We start from the raw sequence: 15015 nt of genomic DNA, 5'->3' as shown, positions 1-15015 counted from the left end.
TACACAGTAACCCTTCACCAGGTTTAAAATCATAAATCATTGTTTGTTGGGAGCTATATGGAAGCATTATGCAGGAATGCATAATGAATGTGTTTGCTTAATCTACATGACTACATAACACTGAAAAACCATGTACATTTTGTTTTGTTGTGCAAGTTCATATTAAACAAGTACTGATGAAAAATAAACACCGTTTAGTAAAAAATATATAGATGATGTACTATCAATATTTCATCAGTGTAACCATGGCATTACTTTACATCTATCATCAGAAATAAAGCAACACTAATAATGCAGCTGAAGTTGTTGCTCCATTTTAAGCCATTAATTTAGTCAAATGCAATACTTATGCAGTGACTCTTATTGATGATTGTGAAACTGTGGACGTGAGCTAGTACAGGTGAAAAGCTCAAAGGCACAGCTGCGCTAGTTAGAGACCACAGTTAAACTCAGTAAAGACAAAAATGGTAGGTAAAGATTTCCTCTCATCCACTTCCACTGTTCCATTACATGAATCCAAAAAGTGCTCTTTAAGTTCTGTGCTGTGCAGATCGCAGAATATTACAGCTCCTGCATCCTATCAGTTCATAATGAATGCAATGTTAAATTCACACAGAGAACTGATTAACGAAAATGAACAAATGAAATGGTTGAGTATTTGGCGCCACTTGCTGGTGAAGTTCCATAGTACATGATAACACACAACTTAGTCCATTAGAGTAGAATAGAATAGATCTTTGTTGTTACACTGTTACAAGACCAATGAAAGACAGTTTGGCATCTCTCCATTAGCAGTATGTAGATTTTTAGATTAAAATTACTTTAAAATAAAAAAGATAAAAGATACACAGATATATATTAATTCTGTGTGTGTGTGTGTGTGTGTGTGTGTGTGTGTGTACCCAATAGCACAAATTAGGGGTCCATTTCACTTTAGCAGAGGTGTACAAGCCATTTTTAGAGAACAGTAAAAGGTTATATATGCACACACATATTATACAGTTGTCAGAAAAAGTTTATATACACTCATGCTGGGCATGAATGTTTGGTAATTTGGGGTTTTGATGATTTCTTTGAATTGTTCTCTTACCATGGTGGAAAGACTGTTCAGCATTACATCTTTAATGACTTAAAAAGAAAAAAGAAGAAGAAGAAGAAGAAGAAGAAGAAGTGGGTGCACAAGTCTGAAAATATTTTGGATTTTCTCTAATCCACACAGGGTCAAAAGTACACATACAGGGTCATGAATACATCCCCGCTGTTTAGCAAGTTGCTCCTTGACTGGATAATTTTTGGTATCTGTGGATGCATCGGAGAGCAACTTAATAAGTTATTATCATGCCCAAGGATATTTTGGCACGCAGACTGGAGCAGACAGGGATTGAAACACCAATCTTCTGATTAGTTGTTCTACCACCTGAACTATAGCCACCTCAGCAGTAGTATTTGTAGTCCACAAATTTTCAACAGGACTGAGCTCTGGGCTTTGTGAAGGTCACTCCAGATGGTTAATGTTAGCTTGCTGAGCGTAGCGAGCCAGAAATATGCTAGAAGCTTGCTGAAGGCTACCAAAGGTGTTTGGCTCCTATGGGACATATAACCAAACATTAGTGGGGGTGTAGTTATACTTTTGACCCTGTGTGGATTTAATTAAAATCCAAAATGCACCTAACTCTTGCCTTTTAAAGTCAATTTAAAATGTATGCTGTACACTCCTTCCACCTTCGGAAGAGAACAGTTCAAAGAAATCATTAAAACTCATTCATGTCCATGATGAGTGTATGTAAACTTCTGACCACAACTGGAAATACTGGTAACTGTGTACATGCATGTGAAATGGGGGACAGTTTGTGTACTTACTTTCTCGGTAACAATAACACAGGCTACAGATTTTAAAGAAAGCGCAAGTGCCTTAAACCTGCATTTTTTCTAATAACCACCATAGGTGATATCTGTGTTTGCAAAAAGATTTCCAGTCCTATAGAAGTGACTAATTTTGGTTCATACTAACTGAAACACTGTTCATTTTGGTAAAACTGTTCATTCTTTGTGTCAGAAAGAAGAATTACCCAAGCTTTAGCTAACTTGCGATTGACAAATTGTAAGAAAATGAGCAAGTAGCTTGACTTTCAGCTCCGCCCCCTACATCACACCTGATTTTAAAATAGCCAGATGGCAAGAGTGAAACCACTCATCCTGAGGCTTTACAAACCAATAGGTGACGTCACAGTTTGTCTTTTATACCGTCTGAGGGAATATGATTAAACGCCCACAGGTAAATCTTTCATGTCTAATATCTATACTAATTCATACACTTAATGTATGAAAAAGCTGGCTTGCTTGCAGTGACCTATTGACCTATTGTATTGTATTGTATTAAATTCTCTGCTATCTTTCCATTATTGGTGTTTTTTATCATGGTGGTACAGTCTTACCTTGCTATAACCTATGTGCTGCAGTTTACTCTTATTGGTGGCTTTTATCTGTGAACATAATCCGTTACTTTTATGTATTTGATGTTAATGTGTGAACTGTTTTATTTTTTATTGTTTTATGTAAAGCACTTTGGTATGCCCAAGGCTTTTAAATGTGCTCTATAAATAAAGATTGTTGTTGTTGTTGTTAATTTGACTGACAAACATGAACTTACACGTGACAAAATGTGTTTGCATCTGTCTGTCTGTGTTCACATCCATCAGCTTACCTGTAGATCATGCCCGGTGAGCCAGTCTGTCGAAGGGAGAGGCGAGCGGGGGAGTCTGTGGTAGATTCAGGATACATGGAGGCAGGAGGGAAGGGGGATGTGGCCAACCTGCCGGGGGTGGAGTTCTTTCACAGGGACCACAGGGTCTATCACTTCTCAGTGCCTCTGAAAGAGAGCAAGCGTGTGCACTGGTTATTGACAAGCTTTTTGTCAACATTAGAATAGTAATAAAAAAACAACACAAATAAACATAAATAAATAAAATCCCACCCTCATTTAACTGTAAAGCCATTACATCAGACTGAGACTTCATCTCAGCAATTCAAATGTTTCAGATATCCGTTGCATGTTTAAATTGAAGCACACAATTCAGAAAACTTTAGGTTTTCTAATCAGAAAATGTACTACAATACTGGCACTCTTTTAGCGATAGTAATGCCAGTAACTGGCCTTATTCTTAATCAGCTCCCTTATAGACCAATTATCTATATGGAAAAAAAAAAAGATGGCCTAGACAGTTTTTCAGCCTCAGTACAAGTCTTTTGTTATCTCTGTGTCTGAACACATTTAAGAAACAGAACAGAAAAGAAAAGAGTTCCATGTGAATCACTGCCGTGATTTTGATGCGATTGTTTTGCCTGTCAGTGTCAGAGAAACATGCCAACATTGATAAAAGGAAATGATGTGCGCTGTGGCATACAACTGATGGACTATACAGAATACCATCCGTAACTGCAACACTGCAGTTCATTTTATTTTTCCCTGAATAGCTGAATATAAGAACCGCATGCTTGGGTTGTGTACACTAAAAAAAAACCTTAAAAAAACCAAACACATAATCCACAACATGTCACATTCACTGCCACATTTCCAGCTACAGAAGCCTATTACACTTGTTTGACCACCCACATTAAAAGACTGCATGAGGTCAAATAGATTTTATCTGAAACCACACACCCCTGAAAGAATCAGGAGGAAACAGGTTAATTAAACAAAGGCACACAAGCCCTCCCAGAACAGCAGCAGCACGTATAACTGGATAATGACCTTGAATGATCCAATTAGTACGTCAGTTGAGCGCTGAAGCTGGTTGGTGTATCGGAGGTAAAAACGTAGTCACGAATAAACACCTCTCCAGATCCGATTTGCCCCAACTATCCCATGCCAAGTAAATGTGCCACTTTTGCTTACACTTTGAACCCAAACCTAGAAAACATCCTGTATTAAGTAAAACAAGAATCTTAACAAAAGTAAATGGCCTGTATTTATATAGCGCTTTAGTCCCTAAGGACCCCAAAGCGCTTTACATATCCAGTCATCCACCCATTCACACACTGGTGATGGCAGCTACATTGTAGCCACAGCCACCCTGGGGCGCACTGACAGAGGCGAGGCTGCTGAACACTGGTGCCACCGGACCCTCTGACCACCACCAGTAGGCAACGGGTGAAGTGTCTTGCCCAAGGACACAATGACAGAGACTGTCCAAGCCAGGGCTTGAACCGGCAACCTTCCGATTACACGGCAAACTCCCAACTCTTGAGCCACGATCGCTCAAAGTAGCTGGGTAAGCCTGACACCTCCAATTTTCACAGGATTTGTTCTCAACTACACCACTAGATGGAGTCACGTCCTCATTCTGTAGACATGAGCTGAATGAATAAACCACCAGACCAATTTAACCTCTTTATTTTCCTCCAGCTCAGTGATACAAAGTGAATATCCTAACAGAGATCTTGAGCAATCAGGAAATGACCAGTTCATACAGCAGGATAATTAAATGCTCCTAGTCCTTTGATAAAATACAGTAAAAACTAAGGCCGAGAAAACGAGATGCACACACACTAACTCCTTAGTTCATCAACCTGCTTCGTACTGTACATTTGAGTGTTCCCTACAGCAAACCACAGCTGATTCACTGCTTAGAGCAACTTGATTCTATGAATAATTCACATGTCTGTTGGAAAAGCAGGCTATTGCTGTAAAGAGGTCTGTAACAAGCGAGCTGGGCAAAGCCTGGGTGGGTTGTTATGTATACACACACATTGAAATTAACAGCCATTACCATAAGTTAAAAACAAGAAAGTATTTCACATTGACATCATAGTCTGTGATGAAGAGGAGCGGCACTGATGTTAACCCAGTTTTCTGTGGACATAAGAGGGGTATAGAGGAGGAAGCATCTATGTCACCCTGACAGAGCTGTGAGCGGAGAACCTCACGTTACCCTATTTCACCAGTGGCTGCACTCACGTGACTCATGGCTCGTAACGGACATCGTAATGTTAACGTGAAGGTGACTTTCTCCTCCCATCAATTTCCCAGGCAGCGAATACATGTCCCATGTTCACAAGGACGCGTTTAACGCTCCCTGCCCATTCATTTCGATCATGACACAGTGGATCACAGGTCATTCCAGCTATCGGATGATGATGATGATGGCATGACCCTGATGGGCAAAATGCATGACAGTAGATTTACTAAACAGCACAGCAAAGTCCTTGGGGATCATCATCTCTCACTGATGTGGATCAGAGGACACATTGTTTTGCACACAACCCCATTGACTCGGATTGACAGCCAATAAATACATGTTGCATGTAAGATGATTATCAACATTTAAGTTTTCCAGCAAGGTTGAAGGTAAAGAGCATTTGTACAAAGCCACTCCGATGCTATTGCAGTCTTATATTTTGCAATATTTGACAAGCTTAGGACAAAACCATTATTTAAGAATATATTATTGTACATTATATGTTGCACTATGTGGAGAAGTAAGAGTTTTTCAGTTTTTCCACTCTAACCTTTACAGCAAACAGCTTATGTGATTCTCAGAATTCTTTGAGAGTAGTTTGGAGTTTATATGAAATAATAAACAGAAATCAGATTGTTTTAATGGTTAGAAAGGGAAAGAACAATAGCTCCATGTAGGAACATCATCATCGTCAAAGCACTCATATCTTACTGGCCATAACTCTTACTGTAACAATGAATCCAGTCAAACCCAATCAAAAATTAATGAAAGCAACGCTCCATTCTAGGAGTCTGACCTGTATACTAGCACAAATAGCAAATGCCCATTAAGACAAGAGCAAAACATTCGTAATTCAGTTAACCTTTAAAGCAAGCATCACACTTAATGCAGCATTTCAGATTTTTTAAATCTATGACAAATGCTACATCGCAACACAGTTATCATTGTCAATTACAATATGAGAAGACAGGAAATTACAGCAGTAATCAAATCTTTAACACCGAGGACAGGATATAATGCATGCTGAAGACATCAGTGATCTGATCCACTCAGACACAATTAAAGTAACAATCATAACAATAGCACAGAACTCATGCATACCTGCTGTGTAACAGTTATTCAGACAGTTGGTAGCTATTCTAGTTTAGATCAGGATACCACTGTCTGGTTAAGCCTCCAAATTTTAATGTAAAGCAATTGCAAGCTCCATTACGTCACAAAACAAACATTTGTGAAGTGTTGTGATAGAAGAGTGGAACAGAAATGACTATGCTTTGCTTTGTTCAATAAACATGGGAGCAGAAATAAGGAACAGAGGTTTGACTTGTAGTTTTATGTAGTTGGTTATTATATATTAAACCCATTAAGAAAATACTTTTACTGTGTGACTGTAGCAGATTGTAGAGCAATGCACCAGTCTCTCAGAGATGCCTGTAGAGAGCTGCAGTTGGAGAGGATGCTGCTGCTGACTGCAGCAATGCGGTACACTACAGACTCATCCAGGCTCAAGTTAGAGGGCTCGGATTTGCTGCACTAATGGGCCAAGGTGCACTTTGCAGATTAAAACTACAGACAAGGAAAGAGTGTTAAAGGAGGAAAAAAAAGGAGGTGATATTGCAGAAAAACTGTCCCATTTCCCAGATGGCTCTTGTTGTAACATGCGAGATTAGACAAGCAAAGAAACTGTGGGTATGACCAAGTCTGGAAGTATTTACTACGATTGCTGTCAAGTCCTCTCTACAACCTTCAAACTCTAATACGCTCCAGATAAAATTCCTGCTTATGCCAAGTACATTTGAAACAAAGGAATCAATGTGCATTATGAACAAACAAAACAGACTTCCTAGTTTGTATTTGATCTTTTCAGTGGTGCCCTGTAGCAAGCAGCAACACACCCACACCAACGCAGCCCCTTGCTTTTCTGATGCAGTGTTTCAGGTGATCTCAACACTGCCTGAAGCATCGATAGTTATGTGTTTTCCAAATGCATGTTTACAACAGTGGTGGGACAGACTATTGATACGGGAATATGTCTTATGGTTTCCTTGTGCAATATTTATTAAATACATTGCCGCGACAGTATGGATGTTTCCTTTTAAACAAATTTCCCTGTCGTTTTGACAAAACCCAAAATAAAATTATGAAGAAATATTTCATAACCCCTGATGGTGATCAAATTAAATTAAGCAACCCATGGTGAAGAAGAAACTCTCAGTGGCAAATAGCAAACAGCATGGGAAGCTAATCACAGAGGTAATTAACTGAATTCATATATTACAGTTGAAAGATAATGGTAATGCACACAAACAGACACTGTAGCAAATAAATACATAAAAAAGGCAAAAGTACTAATTATTTATTTTTTAAACAAATACTGTGATGTATTACAATAATTTTGGGGCCTATACTGACTATACTGAGTCCCACAGCTAGTTTCAAATACAGGCTGACCAAACCAGGGTTTTTATCACTGATACCAATATTTGATGATATTAGCCAATATTTTTCTGCTTCAGACACACAAAATCTAAATAAATTACACATTTTTATGTGTAGTTATTTATGAGGCCTTACTAAGATAACACAACAATGCAGTTTAAAAATTATTTTATTTTGACAAGTTGTGGATTACTCGTTTGAGTCCCTCCTACCACTCTGGGTAGAACCAGAACTACCGCCATAATCTATGTTTTGCTGAAAACTGACGGATTGACAGATTTGATAATAATTTTATTATTGCTCAGTGCTTAAGTGCTCAGACTTGACGTAGAAGCTTCCATGTTATGTTCAGCCCAAACATGATGTAAAAGAGGCCAACAAAATGACTCCCAGAGAAATGAAGTATTCCAATCATCCATCCTCTTCTGCTTAGAACAATTAAGAGTTAAATGTTTTTTAACTGGTAAATATTTATTTTAGCACTGGTTACAAAAATCTGCTAATGCTAAAATATGGAGAGAGGTTGTGGTTAGAGACTTGAGACTAAAATGAGAGATGGTGCCTCTTGTGACAGACATCCATCTACATAGCCTCTCTTAAGCTGGCCTCATACACCGGTCTTTTCCAAACAAAATGCAAAATTGAGTCACAAAAGGCAGTTCTTCATGCTTTCCATCCATAAATCCACCTACACCCAGCCTAAGTGAACTCCCTCTTGAGACGGGGCTTACGTGAGCAAGGCAAGCAGGCAGGCATTGCTGGCCTGGAAAGCACAGTATAGTCCTGTCTAGTATGTTGACAGCTGCAGAAAACACACACACACACACACACATACACAGAACTGAGCAGATGGCTGCGGAAGAGGGAGACAGGCTAACAGACGAGAACTGCCGGGGATATCCTACATGGGAGATCAGTCAGGCAGAGAGAGAGAGAAAAACTAACCTAACCTTGTTCTCCGGCAGGCTACAAAGAGGATTCAGATGGAATTTCCTCTTCTTCTTCAACGACATGCATCAAAGGATGAAAGTCAAACCCATATTAAAGATGTGAATCCATGCTAGTGCATCATCTTTACCCTCATCATCAGAGAGACAGTTTATGATTTAATAAATGGCCTCCTCTCGGTTAAGCTGTGGAGGGCCCTTGATTACAGAAACAGTGCAGGTCACTGCCTGCCAACTGGGAGGGGGGGGAAAATAGCTAAGGCAATTTGCATAAATAGCCTATTTATACAGCAAACTTCTGATACAAATCCTCCTCCCCCCAGTTAAAAGAAGCTAAAAGAGCAACTGAGAGCCCTCCTGTCAGGAGTCATTAAATTCTAGGACAGCTGCAGATGTTGTCCACGCAGACATTTCCCACATATTATGGTTAAATTTTAAGCCATGTCCATCATCAGCTGCTGTGACTGGGCCTCAATAGATTACAGTTTAGAGGCAACTGTCTAATATAGGGCGTTCTACACTCAAGTTATAATCTTTAAGACTTGAATTCTATCAAACCTCAGTTTTGATACTATATATGGTGTTCGTTTTTATTTCCAGCAAAAGTCAATTACTGTTTTTCACTGGCATTGGCCAACGCAAACACTTTGGTCAAACACAGGTAACAATAAAACAACAAAAAGCAAAAATAAGATTGATCATTATGCTTTCACTGCTGTAACTGAACATAAATTAGCTGTGGATTATCTCCATGAAGTCAATTATGTACCTGCCACTACCTGCTATTGTACAGCATGAGACATATAGTGCCAGGCTGCTTTTATCACTTACAGCATGAAGATGAATCAGCACTTTGTATGTCTCAGCCCAACATTTCCGTTCCTTTGTGCTGACTTGTAGTCTATCCCCAATATGAAAGCATAGTGCTACATAAGCTCCCACAGAGATACTATTCACTACAAACACAAGTCAGGTTTTCAGACCATCTGTGAATATGAGAAGAATGAGCACAATACTGTGAGGCTAGTTGGCGAAGGGACTGCGCAGCTAACTTGGGCCTGTGAACCTGTAATGAAGCATTTGTTAGCACTGCAGGGAGAGAACATGCTGCAGTGAACCAGGAGCACAGTGAAGAACACTGCAGTAGAAATATGAAACTAGATTTTTATTGTTCTCAGTCCAACCCGGCTCTCCCTCTAGAAACCAAAGACAAATAAATCAAATCAAGTTCAGGCCTGGAGAGCTCAGTGTGATGTGAGGAAATACCTCTATTTTGTGCCAGCTTTGCTTTACATCACAACACTTGGTATTTGATGCGTAAATGTCCGAAGAGACCTGACCAAGCAGGAGAACTACAGGCTGGAAAACTGCTAACCCACACCCACTTCAAAGCACAGACACATTGAAATGACTTGTGTCCTTGCTTTTCTGGAAGGTTCAAATACTTCTGACTTGCCTTTGAAGACAAGTGACTCCAATATGATCTTAACATCTATTCACTATGTACAGCCTGCCAGCCTGCCCTGTTTTGGTTTGGTTTTTTTTGTATCCTTGCTCAAGTACTCAGTTGATATCAGGGCTGTCTGCATCACTGCACTCGTAATGACACATGGGCACAGGCAGGCTGTACAGAACAGTTCAATATTTAGTTCTGCATAGGTGAGCGGAAAACATTAAGTCGTCACAAAAACATAACTGGGCAGAGCGACAGGGAGGAGGTGATCAATACTAAACCTGGGCAGTTGTTTGGAAAGCCCACGCAGCAGTTAAAAGTATAATATAATGACACCAGAAGATTAAGTCTTCACAATACATGCAACTTAACAGACTATACCTGCACAGGCACTCTACTACAATACTCTGTGCACACTCTCAGTGGCACACCTAATGGCCTTGCTTTTTGCTGATGCAGCCAAAGAAAGACACCTTAACATTTCTATTAATAAATACTGCATTGGCTTCGTCCAAACAGAGAGCAGGTCTTAGGGTGTATGGATAAATGATAGATAGAGCCTGAAGTCACAGCTCTGTCTTAGTTAGAAACTAAAAAAAGAGACATTTACTGGCTTACTACAACAGTATTCCTTCAAATATAAACCCAGAGAGAAGACCAATCAGAAATCTTCAGAGGTTACAAGGTAACATCATCTATGGTATAAACGCAGACATAGTAACAGTAGTTGTATTTAAGTTATCTGCTCGGTGCCTACGCAGATAACAGAGTAGCTGATAGGAGCTGGTCGATATCAATCTTCGGCTTATTCATTTTCCATTTATACAATTATGATGGTAACTGAAATAAACTGCTAAATAATTCAGACAATCTTTTATGCATTTTCTTAATGTCTTCCCTAGTGTCCAACCAATCTTCTTCTAGTTTAACTATAGAGAGGGGGGAAAAAAAAGTTTAAAAAAAAACGAACGGCATCTACACCAACACAATATACAGGTTCGTCCCTAGTCATCACATATAAAAGCCCCTGATACCTCTAGTTTTGTATTTTCCAGCCACAGAGGAATAAATTGTCTCCCTCTGGGAGCTTCCACACCACTCTGACGGATGCTTTTTCTAACTGACAGGGAAAACAAAGCGAGCGTGGTCCAGAGTTCCAAATGAAATCTGGCGCAAATGCAGCAAGTGGCTGTCGGCTCTATGAACAGACTGAGTGGCCCCAGCAGGAGCAGGCCTGCAGTGATTAGAAAGCAACACGCACAAACACATACACCTTCTGGGGAACAGGACAGAATAGGGAAAAACGTTGCCTGACAATAAGGTAATTCCTTATTGTCAGGCAAGAGAAAACTGCAGTCGAGTAGAGATTGTAGGGAAAGCTGAGGAGACACCGGAGAAAAGACCGCTCCAAGGAGACTCTTTCCTGTAAAACATCAGCGCTATGGATCACTCTTCCCACTCAGATATTTGACTCCCGTGGTAATGATTTACACTAACGTGACTACTAGGGCTGTTCGATATAACGATATATATATATATCGGATGACGATATAAAAACGTCTATCGTTTCATTTTACGCAATCGTTTGTTTCGTGGTGTCGCAAAATAAACTGTTTACGGTAATATTTTTTCATTGTTTTGATGGTCACTGTAGTGGCTATATTAATTTCTTAAAAAGTTCTCTTTCTCATATATTTAATATAACCACACTACAGACAGACAAGCGTTTGGTTTTATAAGTTGTTGTTAGCAACAACGACGGTGAAACCACTGCGTGTCCGCTTGTTCCACATAAACCTTTCACAATAAAGCTCAAGATCCTGTTGAGACTTTTCAAAATAAACTGAATCACGTGAAAGACGCAGAGCGCTTACAGATGAGAAGCAAAAAAACAAACAAAAAAACCTTAGACTCAAAAGTTAGAACAGGCGTTTTCCCCGCAGCATGCCGTGTAATAAATACTCACAAAGAAAACGGCGGCCGTTACAACTTATGTCTAAAAATGTATCGTTTTGTGCATTGGTTAAAACACTCGACTCCAGCTACACGACGCCCAGGTGGAAACACTTCACGCAAGTCGAGCTTGTGATTTATATCATTATCGGACGATAGATGTCATATCGGGATATGAGATTTTGGTCATATCGCACAGCCCTAGTGACTACTAAGCACAGTTGCCCAAGGTTTCCACAAAACATTACCAGAACACACAATTCCTTCATAACATGGTTTAAAAAAACAAAACAAAGAAAAACTAAAACAAATATTTATTATCATGGCTTATTTCACAGATCACATGCTGCTCTCGAGACAGCCAGTTCAACTGAATATAGTAAAAGTGAAGCACTTGTGTTCAATGCCACTACGAATCCAACACAACCTGAAATGAAACCCTAGCCTGAGGTCCTGACTGGGCCTCTCCAAAGGGAGAATCGTTTTTGTTTGTAGCATAGACTGTATACAAAGATGTAGACACCATGACTTCACGTATCAGGGCTCACAAAATCGCTAGCCCGACCTCCCGGGGTTACCAAAATCTAACTCAGCCCTGCCCGTTGGGCTATCATAGGAAGGAAAATATATGTCCATGCTTTTGCATTCTTTCGCCAATGTAGCTGGGTAATTATGCCATTGGCAACTATGAGTCACTGTCAATATGTGACATATTGAAATCGCGGCTGAATTTGCGCTTGTTTTTTGCTTTCACTTTCACTTTGTGATCGTGCAAACTGTGTATAGCATGTGTAAAGACAGATGGATTTATGCTGGTATTTTAGTTCTGCAGAGGCGAAATAATAAAGGTCAGGGTGAAGAAGGGACAGCCAAACAAAAGCCTATCACAAAACGGAAAAGTTACGACAAATCAGACTATGAGGCAAAAAGAAAGTGCAGCTTTTTTGGTTTCATGGACAAAAGAATTTCTGTGGCTGGAATATGAAGAGCTAAATAACAATGTTCTGCCGGGTGTGTTGTGAGTTTCCCCTCGATATCCGAGTCGACAAGTGCCTTTGTTACTGGGACCAGTAATTTTAAGAAAGACCCCATCAGAACCCATGAGAAATGCAAGAAATGCATTGTTGCTCAGTCTGCAGTATCTTTCCCAGAACAAACACCAATTGCAAAAAACATACTAAGAATAAACAAAGCACAACAAGAACTCCTGAAAAAGCTGTTTAGAACAGCGTACTATGTTGCAAAGACTGAACTAACATTGGCAAAATTTAGCCGTCTTTGCAAACTTCAAAAAGCAAATGGCCTCGATCTTGGTTCCACTTACCTCTGACCCGTGACTTCAGTGGAAATTTCAGATTCAGGATCTGACACAGACTGATTCATGTTCTACACAGTTCTTACAAATTCATAGAAATTTCTGTTCAATTTGAACCAAGTATTTGAGTTTGAGTTTTTATACAACTGTTGTAATTTGATTTTAACAATTTTTTGATTGATGTTTTGTTTCCTTTACAATATTGTACTTTGATGTATAATATACTTAAATGTATAATATTGTAAAGGAAACAAAACATCAATCAAAAAAATGTTCTCTTTTTTTATTCAGGCTACTTAAATTTATTTTGGGCTAACAAAAACTGAAGAGTGCCCGCCCGAAGGGCTACCAGGGATTTTGAAATTTTGCAAGCCCTGCGTATCGATTTGTGAAGTCTGGTTATGAAGTCTCAACTTAACTGACCAGTATTGTGACCATGTCACAAACAAGACCCAAAACTAGTCATTGAGACTAATAAGGAAATTGTTATATGGAGGTTTTAGAAAAAGAAAAGGAGGGTCATTTTCTCATAGACTTCTACTCCTTTCCACAACCAGATGTGTCATTAAAAGAACTTTGAGCTAGTTTAACTGTTCATATCTGGAGGCTGCATTCATTTTTTATTCAGAGTGTATGGCTGAGAGATACACTAGAGTAGATTTACTTCTATGCTTAGGGTCATTTCTGTGTTAAATCTCCCAATTTCTGCTAATTTTGAACAGGTAGCAAACCATCCTGGCGTTGTCCAATAAATGAGGGGAACTCAATTCAGTATGTTACTGCTACTTTAGTGGAAAAAGATGCCTTTCTTTTTCTTCCCTGCATCACTCCAACTAGTGCAAGGTCACAGCAGAAGTGAAAAAGTGTAAGAGGAAGGTGATGGTTCTGTGATATTATCTTGCATTAATTTTAACATTTCAAACGACTCTAAATGCATTTTTCACACATTTCATGTCAAGTCCTGCCATGGTGTTAGGTTGTGCTGGTTATGGTTGAGCATTGCACAGGAAGCAGAGCCTCCACACGCCTCCCCCTTAACTGTGATACAGCCTAGCTTCTGCTCGCTATTGTCAAGTACAGAGCACTGACAGCATGCATGTGTTAAGTTTTAAAGTTTGAAATAAAATAAGTTTATAATATGGTTTTCTGTTGGCTTTTGAGTTTAATACATTAAAACTGTGAGTGTAACAAATATGTTTAAAGTCTGATTGGGAAACTGTCAAGAATCAGTAAAAAGTAAAAGACGAACATTAAAAAAAAAAATACATTGAGTATATGAAAATATCTTGTGCATTCAAACACAGAATATAATACTCTTAAAATGAAGTTTTTGACATGTCTCAACATTTAGAGATGACATTTAGGTAAATATTCATTCTTCAGTCTATAAACTCTCATCTGAAGTGATTAAAAAGAAGTTAACTGGTCCGTATAAGGTTCGTGAAAATGTTACAGTCAGAAATATTATAATTCTGATCACGTATCAGTACATTTCCATATTTTTATATCGATAAAAAGAAAGCTGCCACTTGCGAGATAAAACGCAGAAAAACATGAAGGCGACTTTGCTTGCGTGGTGGAAGCAAAAGAACTAAACTAAGAGTTTGGATCTTTTTTTGCTGCTGGTTCAGTCAATGTTGTTTGGAGAGAGATAAAAACCTGCAGCTTCTGAATCTGGCGCAAAAAGGGCGTAAACACAAACCTGCCAACGGATCAGAATCAGTGAGCTGTCGGCTTTCAGCCCCGACCGTGTCCGTGCCGTCGGGTGAGAAAGCCACATCTCACCGATTCTGATCCGTCGGCGGGTCTGCGCTTTGTGTTTACGTCTTTGTGCAGAATCCGTGTTCCTGCTCTCATTTACTGTTTTAGCTGTTTGGTGGTTGTTGAAATTTTGTGAGGTTTAACCTGAGACTCCGGTGTTTCGGGCAAAATTATATTTATAAATCAATT

The 15015-nt window shown here is 39.3% G+C and overlaps 1 protein-coding gene across 1 annotated transcript in view; it reads right to left on the bottom strand.

Moving 5' to 3' along the window:
• kcnab2a (potassium voltage-gated channel subfamily A regulatory beta subunit 2a) overlaps positions 1-15015 on the bottom strand; it is an 85544-nt gene that overhangs the window by 55052 nt on the left and 15477 nt on the right. The window contains exon 2 of the mRNA XM_013908596.1: positions 2705-2869. Within this exon, the coding sequence (XP_013764050.1) occupies positions 2705-2781 (77 nt within the window). The 5' untranslated portion in view covers positions 2782-2869. The remainder of the gene's footprint in view (positions 1-2704; positions 2870-15015) is intronic.

The sequence above is a fragment of the Pundamilia nyererei genome, unplaced genomic scaffold (assembly GCF_000239375.1).
Source record: "Pundamilia nyererei isolate P.nyererei 1_Seehausen unplaced genomic scaffold, PunNye1.0 scaffold00012, whole genome shotgun sequence".
Lineage (NCBI taxonomy): Eukaryota > Metazoa > Chordata > Actinopteri > Cichliformes > Cichlidae > Pundamilia > Pundamilia nyererei.
This window is presented reverse-complemented; position numbering and strand designations above follow the sequence as displayed.